This window comes from Misgurnus anguillicaudatus, chromosome 11 (assembly GCF_027580225.2).
Source record: "Misgurnus anguillicaudatus chromosome 11, ASM2758022v2, whole genome shotgun sequence".
Lineage (NCBI taxonomy): Eukaryota > Metazoa > Chordata > Actinopteri > Cypriniformes > Cobitidae > Misgurnus > Misgurnus anguillicaudatus.
The window spans coordinates 36,173,640-36,186,106 of NC_073347.2; the positions used below are offsets into that span (position 1 = coordinate 36,173,640).

At 37.3% G+C, this 12,467-nt stretch overlaps 1 protein-coding gene across 1 annotated transcript in view; it reads right to left on the reverse strand.

Annotated features, from left to right (window-relative positions):
- LOC129415471 (FERM domain-containing protein 6) overlaps nucleotides 1-12,467 on the reverse strand; it is a 30,398-nt gene that overhangs the window by 3,836 nt on the left and 14,095 nt on the right. The window contains exons 6-10 of the mRNA XM_073873597.1: nucleotides 9,368-9,567; nucleotides 8,924-9,075; nucleotides 7,262-7,327; nucleotides 4,846-4,914; nucleotides 1,792-1,966 (exon numbers count right to left, since the gene is read on the reverse strand). Coding sequence (XP_073729698.1) covers nucleotides 1,792-1,966; nucleotides 4,846-4,914; nucleotides 7,262-7,327; nucleotides 8,924-9,075; nucleotides 9,368-9,567 — 662 coding nt within the window. The remainder of the gene's footprint in view (nucleotides 1-1,791; nucleotides 1,967-4,845; nucleotides 4,915-7,261; nucleotides 7,328-8,923; nucleotides 9,076-9,367; nucleotides 9,568-12,467) is intronic.

The following is a 12,467-nucleotide window of genomic DNA, read 5'->3' on the forward strand; positions in this document are numbered from 1 at the left end:
TGCAAAGTTTTTTTTCAAACATATACCGTGCGTCTCCGTCAGACTGTAAATGAAGCCCAGGCGGAAAAAAAACAACAGCTGGGGCGCACCATATAACACGTCAGCCGCGTCATACATCATTAGCGTCACAGCAGTCACGTGAATTTAAGTCGTAATTTTTGTTATTTTTTTACCAAAATGTATTTTCGCTGCTCCTAACTAACCACTGATGTCACATGGACTACACTAATGATGTTTTTAATAATCATTGATTTCAGTCTTTGACATGAGCTTACCCAGTTAATATTAAAGATATCAAGATTATATTTTCATACAATGTTCTTGAAATCATATAGGATAAGTTTATGTAGAAAACAGTTATTCAGAGAAAAATGACTTTAGATGTTTTTTTTACAGACAGGGAAAACAAAAAAAAATCAGAGAAACAAAAAAGTCATATTTTGTTAGCAGAAAATAAAGCTTTGGCAATCGTGACAATTAAGCGCATTTCCTCTGTGCTTACAGTCTTAAAAAATACTTAAGGGCATTACAAAAAGTACTATGATGATATATATACACTCACCTAAAGGATTATTAGGAACACCATATTAATACTGTGTTTGACCCCCTTTTGCTTTCAGAACTGCCTTAATTCTGGTGGTCATAAAGGGATGGACATGGTCAGAAACAATGCTCATGTAGGCCGTGGCATTTAAACGATGCCCAATTGGCAGTAAGGGGCCTAAAGTGTGCCACGAAATCATCACTATTACACCACCACCACCAGCCTACACAGTGATAACAAGGCATGATGGATCCATGTTCTCATTCTGTTTACGCCAAATTCTGACTCTACCATCTGAATGTCTCAAAAGAAATCGAGACTCATCAGACCAGGCAACATTTTTTCAGTCTTCAACTGTCCAATTTTGGTGAGCTCGTGCAAATTGTAGCCTCTTTTTCCTATTAGTAGTGGAGATGAGTGGTACCGGTGGGGTCTTCTGCTGTTGTAGCCCATCCGCCTCAAGGTTGTGTGTGTTGTGGCTTCACAAATGCTTTGCTCCATACCTCGGTTGTAACGAGTGGTTATTTCAGTCAAAGTTGCTCTTTTATCAGCTTGAATCAGTCAGCTCATTCTCCTCTGACCTCTAGCATCAAGAAGCATTTTCGCCCACAGGACTGCCACATACTTGATGTTTTTTTCTTTTCACACCATTCCTAGAAATGGTTGTGCGTGAAAATCCCAGTAACTCAGCAGATTGTGAAATACTCAGACCGGCCCGCCTGGCACCAACAACCATGCCACACTCAAAATTGCTTAAATCACCTTTCTTTCCCATTCTGACATTCAGTTTGGAGTTCAGGAGATTGTCTTGACCAGGACCACACCCTCTAAATGCATTGAAACAACTGCCATGTGATTGGTTGATTAGATTATTGCATTAATTAGAACAGGTGTTCCTAATAATCCTTTAGGTGAGTGTATATGAACAGTGAACATTAATAAACACACTGTAAATGTGCCATAAAAGTCACCCTAACACAAAGACAGCATCATTACACATATACACATCATATGATAAAATAAGAATATTTACATAAACTAAGATCAAAACTATTTAAATAATATATTTCATATTATTTATGTCACATACAAAAAAATCTAAATTGACAGTAATTGTTGTTATTCTTTAAAATGATGAAAAAAATTGACATTTTCAACCATCATCTGTGAGGTCATTATCTTAATGAGTTCCTCTAATGAACAGAAATAAATCATAGCACAAAACAGATGATGAAAAGCACACACACCCTCCGTCTCCTCCAGCTGATGCAGGTGTTTGAGAGCAGGTTGCAAGCTGAGATACAGTCGATGGCAGGAACTTAAGTGTAGTAGAAGATGTCGAGAGCGAAAGGCTGAACCCGTGTAGTACACCAGCTTCCTGGCAGAAGGCAAACCGTCCGGCTGGATCTCAAACCTTTTCCCCTGTGCAGAGAGTAGATCTTCATTTCAGATCATTTATATTTCTTACATATGGATATAAAATTATTAATATTTTATCCAAAACATATATACCATATAATGTAATGCATGCATCTAATTATTCCTGTGTATTCCAGGCTAAAGTCTCATAAACTAATTTTGAGATGAGGATGATCAAAGTTTGATTTCAATCATTGATTTCAAAATCTGGCATGATTTTAGTTAATATTAAAGATATCAAGGCTATATTTGATAATTGATTAAATGTATAGCTTGAAAGCACTGTAAGGGGGTGCCGTTTATGCCAGCGGCCGGCGTATGTTTTCAATTGTTTCCAATGGAAGCGCCACACTTTTCCAAAAGCTGGGTAAAAAGCTCAGCTCCTCAATGTCACTTCTCACTCAGCCATCCAATCACAGTGGAGGAGGGGCGGGACAAAATAGGGACTTTAAGCAACAGCCTCTGGTGGAATGGCAAAGGCATTCTTGCGTTGTATTGGGCATGCGCGAATTTAACTGCTACTTTGCGACGTTCTACTGTAACGCTCTACTATAGAAGAACAGCTGATTTGCCGCAGTCGCTACAACGTGAGAGATCATGTAAATAAATGTTATGTTTTATGGCATGTGACATTAGTCCCTTTCACACATACAGTCTTACTGGTAATTTACTGGTAAATTGCCGTTAACAAGTCATGTGTGAACAGAACCTTTCTGGTAAATCAGTGCTCCCAATTTACCAGTAAGACAGGTTGTAAGATTACCAGTAATTTACCGGTAAGCGCTGTGTGTGAACGAAAATTATAGGATTACCGGCATTTAGAACGGACGACGTCAGACCGCGCTGACGGCTTCGGGCCAATCATAGCGTTTTAATACAAGATGACGCGTTTACCCCCGCACTGTTTATGGACGTTTCCACACACATGCTGCTTGAAAGTCAAGCACACCTGAAGTTTACGTTCACATTTCTTCACCAAAGTTGTTTAAAACAGCTTACCGCCGAATTGCCGACGTCCTTAGCACGCCCTCTGTGAAGCCTAAAGTGCAAACTGTTGTTAAAAACGCATTTTCGGTTTGACGTCGTCTCATTCAATGTTGTTTGGTCATGAGCAACTTCGCGACAACAAAATACGGACCGTGGTTATGAACGACGTGGATTGTTTACAAATACAACACTGAGCTCGCCGCGTGCTACAGGTACTTCCGCTTTCTCAACGAATTTACCGGTATTTTGATACTGATGTGTGAATGATGTCTTACTGGTAAAATAACGGAACGCCACTGCGTGTGTGAACAGCACATTTTTGTATTTACTGGTAAATTCATTCTGGTAAATTCATGGTAATTTACCAGAATTACTGTGTGAAAGAGGCTATTGTAATTGCATCAGTTTATGATTGTACCTCAAATCTTTTATATAATATGACTGAAGAGTTTCGGTGCAAAAGGAGATAACCACAGTTTTTTTAATTGTTCAGAAAACACGTTTTTTGGTTGTGCATTCCAATTAATTTCAATGCAACTGCAGTTGGTTTGTTTTGATTTAAAACCTTCATAACTTAAAAAATACAGCTAAGTAGCACCATAAAACAAAATAATAACATGATAACATAATAACAAACATGTTTTGACAAAAATGTAAAAAAATGTATTTATCTCGTTTTGCAACGAAACTCTTCGTGTGTTAAAATGTTTTAAATTTAAGCTAATTTTAAAGATTTTTAAGTATTCAACGTTTTCAAGTATTGCTTAAATCTAGGTTTTTAGACTTATTTACATCATACACTAGTAAAAACTCCTCTTCTGACAAAAGATTTTTTTTATATCTCAATAAATGAATTAATGCCCTGCTGCGCTGTCCTGTTTACGGTTGCTTAGTGATTTTTACATTCTTGGCTACGGCGGTGTGACAGCATACTTCCGGTCGCCGTAGCCGTTCCATTCCAGGTGTTGCTTATAGTCCCTAGTATTACAACAACCAACCCCTGCATCATTCAACGACTGATAAACAAAGCAGAAGTATTATAGCAACCAAAGCGCGTAGCTAAAAATGCGCTGGCAAGCGCCCAGAGTCGGCAAGCGGCCAGAGTCAGTGTCTGCCTTGCATTTTCAGATGAGTTTAAAAACTTTGGTGTACGTGATCCCTTAAGGTGGATTTACACTACAAATCTTGTTGCCTGTATCTGATTTTTTTTAATGACCTGTTTACAAAACAAAATTTCGTATCGTATCCGATATTTGCATTTACACTAAACACTTGGCGAAAAATTCAAAGTAGACATGCTGACCTGAACAGCTTAAAGTACAGAAAAATTAAAATGTCGCAATATTCAATGGACATAGACAAAATGATTATACAAGATTATTTCTGTAACAAGACATAAAACTTTAACATTACTCCGCTATGTGGAGCCATCATCCGCCATTGCGCTGCTAAAAAGAGTCATGTGATTGCGGGTGGTGTCTATGGAGTTGACGTCATTTGCCAGCGTCACATTTTTAATGACGCACGACACTTCTTGACATGGGAATATCTGATCAGAACGCATGTATCTGATTCATTTCATATCGGATTTATTTTCACACATGAATGAGGTGTGATACCGATCGGAAGAAATCGTAATCTATGCGCTTTTTCCTGCTTACACATCCGTGGGTCATATCTGATCTGTGCCACACGAAAGAAAAAAATGGGATTGAGTCACTTCAAATATTCAATGTAAACCGGCCTAAGTGGCTTTGGATATAAATGTCTGCCAAGTGCATAAATGGTTGAGTACCACAGTTATCAAAATGAAATCCAGTCATGAGTTCAGCTCCTGTTGTAACGGTAAGACTGATGTAATGTAGTAACATGGCAAGTAGCAACATGAAATATACCAGAAATGTGAGTCGTCCCACGTGAAACCAGGGGAAGTCATAGAGCAGGTCACGTACATTGTTCAATTCCTGAAAAATAAAATAAATAATAAATAAGACAGTGTGTTTCTAACTCTCCAAGCTGCAAATCTTCCTTCAAACAAACTTTTATTGTTTATTGTTTGTAATATAAGATTATTTGGCAGTGTGAGAAAGGAAATAAATCCTGTTTTTTATCAAAGTACAAAGTGGAGATCATTTGAAGTTGGGGTCAGGGCTCAACACATTGGGTCTTTGATGTCTTAGACACAGGGCCCTTAGTTTAATCCGGCCTTAGACAGTTTAACAGACAGATCAGAGGACTCAGCGGAATGGCATGCACTCCAAATCCCTGTTCATGGACTCAACCATCTAATATATGCATTCCAGTCAGGCCTATCTGGAGAGTCCCATCATGGTGACTGGCACTGAATCAAAGAGAGAACACAGGACTGCACTGACTAACAGAAACGTGCACAAACATGCAAACATTTAAAAAGAAACATTCACAGAATTGCGACAAACTCAAGTCATTTCAGATTCAATGAGCTGATGATTTCCATCATTTTAATGTGCATGGGGGTGCGGTTTGGGGGGATCTGGCGTTGCAGTATTTTGTTTTCCTGCGATATTTATATGAAAATGATTTTGTAGGGCACTGCATCTTCGTGGGAACATCTTTCACATACAGCTCTTGAGATGAACAACAGTTGCAGTTATCATTTTGTCATGCGCAAGCAGAGCCTGCACGTCAACAATGTGCAGCAACAAACTCTGTGTAAAATTAAAACTATGTGTAACCAAAAATTGGGGGTTAATTGCTTCATATCAGACATACGAAGGAGGATTAGGGCCAAGCTAAAATAAAAAAATAAAACCATCTCGAGATTAAAGTCATTAAAATGCGAGAATAAAGTAGTTATTTAACGAGAATAAAGTTGTAAAATTTTGAATGGTGTGTATTTATATCACTATCTTAATGCAGTAAACAACATAAAGAATAAGCCTAAACTGAATATTTCATTTTTCGAAATTTTACGACTTCGTTAAATATTGACTTTATTCTTGTTAAATAACGACTTTATTCTCGAAATTAAATTTATTCTGACTTTATTCTCATTAAATAACGACTTTATTCTCGAAATTATATTTATTCTGACTTTTTTCTCGTTAAATAACAACTTTATTCTCGTTAAATAACGACTTTATTCTCGTTAAATAACGACTTTATTCTCGTTAAATAACGACTTTATTCTTGTTAAATAACGACTTTATTCTCGTTAAATAACGAATTTATTCTCGAAATTATATTTATTCTGACTTTTTTCTCGTTAAATAATGACTTTATTCTCGCATTTGAATGACCCCAATTTCGAGATGGTTCCATTCTATCCTAGCTTGGCACCAATCCTCCTTCATACAGACAGGTATAATGCTAGTTAATAAAATAAATGTATACGTGCTATAGACTGATATATGTTTACCTTAACTACTGCAGATGAATATATTGCGGTGTCGATGCTTGAGCGATATATTGTGGAGCCCAGAGGCATACAGTACGAGGTGGGTAAAAATTACCATACACACATATTAAAACAAATAGTTAAGGTAAATATTTATAGTAAACAAACTAGGAGCCTCTCCAAACTGAAATGTGAGAACTAGTTTACATTGCCTTTGGGAATTACAGTAGAAAAATGTAGGTGTTTTTAAAAACAATACAGTATAACACAAGTTCACAACATCAGTCAAGCATGTCCTGTTCATGAGGACTTTCAGTCACTTAAACATTGGCTTGGTTATCATGGTAAAGTTGGTCAGGATCAGGAGATCTTTGATCAGTGAGTAGATGTACCTGGAGAAATTGAGGGATTGTGTCAGGGGAAGGACTCATGTTTATGTGTGAAAATAGGTGAACCTCCGAAGCATTAAGGTATTAAAGGTAATATAGACGTACCCAATCGCGATGAGCCACATTACTTCTTGTTCTATGGTCTTTGGATTTGTATACTTTAAGTGGCGATTACACAGTTAATCCAGGACTTGGTTAGATTAGGGCATTGAAGTAGTTTTGATATACACACCTCACAAAGAATAATACTGCTGTGCATCTGTAGACAAACCAATGGCTCTGATATTTAATATATGTCACATGTTTTTTATATTTAGGGAGCTCAAACTTGCATTTTAGTCTGGGATTAGGATAAAACCTGTCCAGGAAACCACCCCTATGTGCATGTTTCCTGTTTATTATTCATTTACAGATGCTCAATTGCATGCTTTTTATGCAAGTCAAGCAATAGCATTAAGGCCATCCAGTAGTTACACCCACTACATATAATAAACAAAACAGACATTGTGTATGTACTGTAACAAACACACAAATATAAACACACACCTGATACACTTGCATTCCTCTGAGCGTGAGTCCAAGAAGGGCTGAACCTTTATCTTCTTTCTTATCCTGCAAGAAAGACACACAAACATATTGAAACACAGTTACATATCGTCAAGTTACATTTATGCATTATTTACCATTTAATAATTAATCATTTATTTACTGGGGAAATGTTTAGGGTTTCTCAAAGAAGTAAACACAATATCTCATCAAACTTTGGGATTATGTAGATAATATGTTTATAAAAGTGAAAGGTAATGATGAAGTGTGTGTTTCTGTGCCAAACAAGACAGCAAAATAATAACTCATGTTGGGTGATTCTTGCGAAATTAAATTTATGAGGTGTCATGAAATATTTTGATAATAAAAGTAAATGCTATCAAAATAAGAAGCATACAGTTACAAACATCTCTTCTTGTACTATTTTGCACATGATTTCATCAATTTTGTTGTTTTTTTTCCTCATTTTAAAAGGAAATGTTCATTACCACAACGTGTCCATGACTGGATTTGGGTTCTTTGACAAAAGATTTAAATTAAAAAATCTAAAAAATAAAAAAGCTTCAGTGCACGTTATACTATAAACATTTACAGTAAAGAAACATGTGGTATTTGGTGATCATTGGGAAATGTAGAGACAATAATAAGGAATATAAATGTGTCCAAAAAAAAAATTGTCATCCTCCGCAACAATTTTCAAACCTTGTTTAACCCCTCAAGGAACTAACATTCTCAACAACAACAAAAAATGGTTGGAACGGACATAATTGACTGTGACACTCAAGATGGCTACCAGGTAAGCAGTTCTTATTTTTTCTCTTGATAAAAGTTAAAATTTTGTTTGTCATAGTACTTAGACAACTTTTTAGTTCTCTTTACCGAAACATGAGTTTGTAAATTTACAAACTCATGTTTCGGTTATGAGAACTAAAATGCATAAATTTAATGTAATATCATGTTGCGGTAATGATCATTTTTTATAATGATAATCTAAAAAATGTAAATAATTCTATAGGAAATATTTTTAAATCCTCTAAAAAAATGGTTTTAGTAAGTTCAGACCTTAATCTTATATGTGCAAAAAAAAATTGGCTTCAATGGCTTTTTAAAAATTCTGATTCTGGACATCTTCTAAATCTGGATTTCGTGAGAATCACCCTGTTGGAAATCGTGACCCTGGAGCGCAAAACCTTAAGTGATAAGTCGCACGGGTATATTTGTAGCAATAGCCACTGATCAAAACTATCGATTTTAATAAATGCCAAAAAAATCATTTGGATATAAAGATTATGTTACATTAAGTTATTTTGTACATTTCCCTCCATAAATAAATCAAATATATATTTTTCATTAGTAATAAGTTTTGCTAAGGACTTCATTTGGACAACTTTAAGACGATTTTCTCAATATTTCAAATACTTGTATCTTGGCCAAATACTTTCCTATCCTATCCATCTATCTATCTATCTATCTAGTATTTATTGTAATTTCATGCTTTAATAAACTGTATTCGAGTAATGAGAATGTGGTAAGTGGCGTAAAACTACTTTCACTTAACTTTCACAGTAATAAAGAAAGTTTTTCAAATACTCCCAACATTCCACAGTTGACAGGAGCTTGACCTACAGCCAAACCTTTTGATAAGAGTTTGTGACCTCTGACCTTCTGTAGGCGATAAAAGGTGACTGGGACATCCTCCAGACGACACGATTCTCTGATAAACAGCAAGATAGCGTCACGAGAAGACATCCCCCACATCTCTTTATGAACCTTGGGCCCGTGACGCAGCAGGTAGTCAACGCCACGCTTTGCAATTATCTATGAGGGGGCAGACATGAGCGATTATCAAACATGTGTTCACTCACCACGAATTATTACTTTTTTAATCAAACTATTTATCAAAACACTGCTAAAAAAAGACCATTTCCATGCTAGCCCAGACTGGTTATTACTGCTATGGGTATTGTCATTCTGGTAAAGCTGGTTGACCAAAGAAGTTAGTTAATTTAACAAATGTAGATGACCAACAATTCTGCTCTTTTAAACCAAAAGCAATGTAAGGAATGTTATTTAGATGCAAATATGTGTCATTAAACTTTTAAAGATTTATCCAAGGAGGGAAGTATTCTTTGGGTTGGAAATACGAAGCGTGTCCCTGACTGTGACCATCTGAGGAGTGCTCAAAGTGATCGGCCTGTAGGGCGTATCCTGCGAGCTGGAAGTACACTTCCTCCTGCTGTCTGCATTCTGATCGCAGGACACGTTCACGCAGGTCATAGTAGTAAAGTTTCCTCGCTTTACGCTCGCTGTCACAGACACAACACAGAAAAGAGAGAGAGCGATATAAGAACAGTTTATTAATTAAGAAAATGTGGGTATAACTAAAGTCCTTTAAGGGGTGGTTTCACAGACAGGGATTATCTTAAAACAGGACTAGGCCTTGGTTTAATTAAGAAATATTACTAGTTTTAACAAACATGCTTTATCAAATACATTACTTGTGTGCATTTTCAGGCAAAACTAAGGGCACTGATGTATTTTAAGATATGTCAGTGCAAGATGTTTTCAGTTTGGACAGCTCTTACATTTATTTTAGTCTAGGACTAGTCTTATCCCTGTCCGGGAAACCACCCCTAAAAGTTTAAAATGTAATATGTGCAACAGAATTAGAAATGTTTGCATTTCACAGAAAACAAAACCATGGCATTGGAAAGACACAAAAGCGTGACTAAATAATGGCAAGAATATTCTTTTTTGGATAATCAATTTTTTTAAAATTATACATAACAAGACTCAACTAAATAAGACATTAAATCATTGTAGTTGCAATAAAATAATTTCTCTGAAGTTTTTAACCACATTGTCTTTTAATTTCATACATGAAAACTAATTTGGAGTTTTAAGCGGTTTCAATTTTACACCAAGATGAGAAGGCGAAAACACAACCCAATAAAAAAGCTTTTAGACTAATGCTGCGTTTACACCAGCCACGGTAAAGGCGTCAAGCGCGAGTGATTTCAATGTTAAGTCAGTGTGAAGATGCACGTTAGGTCTCGCGGCGCGGATGACGCATTTGGCGCGGCGTGGTAGACACAATTCCGCCTCATTCGCGCGTCTAGTTTGCGTGAATGTCGCGAATTGAGCGGCTGGCGCGGTAAACGCAAATGGCGTTTTTTGTGCATTTTGTGTTTGAAGCGAATTTGCGGCTGACGCCCAAGTTGAAAAAAATCGAACTTTGGCGGATTTTCGCGCAGCGTTAACCAATCAGGAGCCTGCTTGCTGCTGTGGTGGCAGCCCCGTCCGGAGTCACTCATTCAACATGAAGGAACACTTGATATTGTCCGTAAGCAGTCACCCGGAGCTATACGACACAAGTTGTTATTTCTATAGAGACAGGAATAAAAAGGGCCTCTCTTGGAAGAGTGTCAGTGAGGACATTGGGCAACCTGGTAAATTTCACTTTTGAGTCACGTGACGCTTATCGACCCTCGCAGTTTATTTTTCCCCTATAGTTAGGTGATCAAACACAAACCAGTAACTCTCTTGATAAATGCACAATCAACATCATCTTGCAAACAGACAACCGCATAGCACTTGCCCTTCCCACAAGAAGCGGATTTTGCCTCTGACACGCGTCATATGCTTGCTTTTTCCGCGAGTCTACTTCGCTGTAGACGCGCGAATGCATTCAAACTGTTCAGGCGGCAAACTAGGCGCGGTAGATGCGATTTTGACGCCTCAAACGCGGTTGGTGTAAACACAGCATAAGGTTGCACAGTATTTAGAATATATGTGATATGTGATTCTACTGAAAGGTGTTGCGCTAACGGTATTTCTTGCAATATATTATTTCCCTAGAAAAATGCTATTTTTATTAGCTATTTCTTAAAAACATTTACATGTAAATTATGTCTATATCTAATTCAGGCTAGAAAACAATTTATTTTTCCGTTCTTTTTAGGCAGAAGTTTGTCGCTGTCGTTTTCCTCGCACGTCTCTACTCCTGCCATATTTATTTTCTGCTTTGAGTCGCTAGGTTCACCTTTGCGCCCAAGGTCTAGCCAATAGTACAACAGTATAGACCAAGGGTGACCAACCCAGTTTCTGGAAATCTTCCCTCCTGCATATTTTAGTTCCAACCCAGCTTCAACACACCTGACTCTAATTTTTAGGTTGCCCTGAAATGCTTGATTGCCAGGTTCAGGCGTGTTTGATTGGGGTTGGAGTTGAACTCTGCAGGACAGTAGATCTCCAGGAACAGGGTTGGTCACCACTGATATAGACGATTTCCGCAGTAACTACATAAACAAACGGCTTTCGGGAAACAAACGTAACTTCTGGTAAACTCTGCAAAGAATCGATAACAACAAAGTCCTTTAAGAGTCGTTTATTTCTGATAACAAGCAAAATAAACAACAAGTAGATTACCTTAGTTCAAATCATAGCTAAAATGTATCAAAAACTACACTTAGACTTCGTTCACACTGCAGGCTGAAACAACCCAATTCTGATTTTTTTGCCCCTATGCGACCTGTATCTGATCTTTTCATGACAGTCTGAACGACACAGATCCGATCTTTTCAAATGTGACCCAGGCCACTTGGGTATGTGGTCCTGAATCCGATACGTATCCGATCTTTTGAAATGCGTCCTCCGTCTGAACGGCCAGGCCACATGTATCCGACCCATACGTCATAATTCTGTGTTGAAGTAGGCTGAAACGAGAAGATAAACAACAGCCATGGCGGACGTTGCTAACACTGCTCCACAAAACGCTATGGCCAAAAACTTTGCTTCCTCCTTCTTTTTATTTTTTTTTAAAACGAGAAGATTGTAAGTGTGACCCCGAATAGTCGAAGATTCAATGCATCGATAGGAGAAGCCTGATTCGACTACAAATCTCACAGTCGTATCGTCGCAGATGTGTTATGAAATGAGGATCATTCAATTTTGGCCGTATGGGTGCACACGTTATCTGATTTCACATATAACAGCTTTCTCCCACTATATTAATATACAGCATATTATTATAATGCTGCAAATAATATGTTAAGTAGCAGCTTTCAATAAATATTTTTAAAATGCGTTAATAAATCCAACAACCCCTGTGACCGGGCTACATGTCCATAAGAGGTTTCTATAACCATTGCATCTTTGTTTCTATAAAAGACAAAGCTGGCAATTCTGGTTATACTTTCGTTCTTTT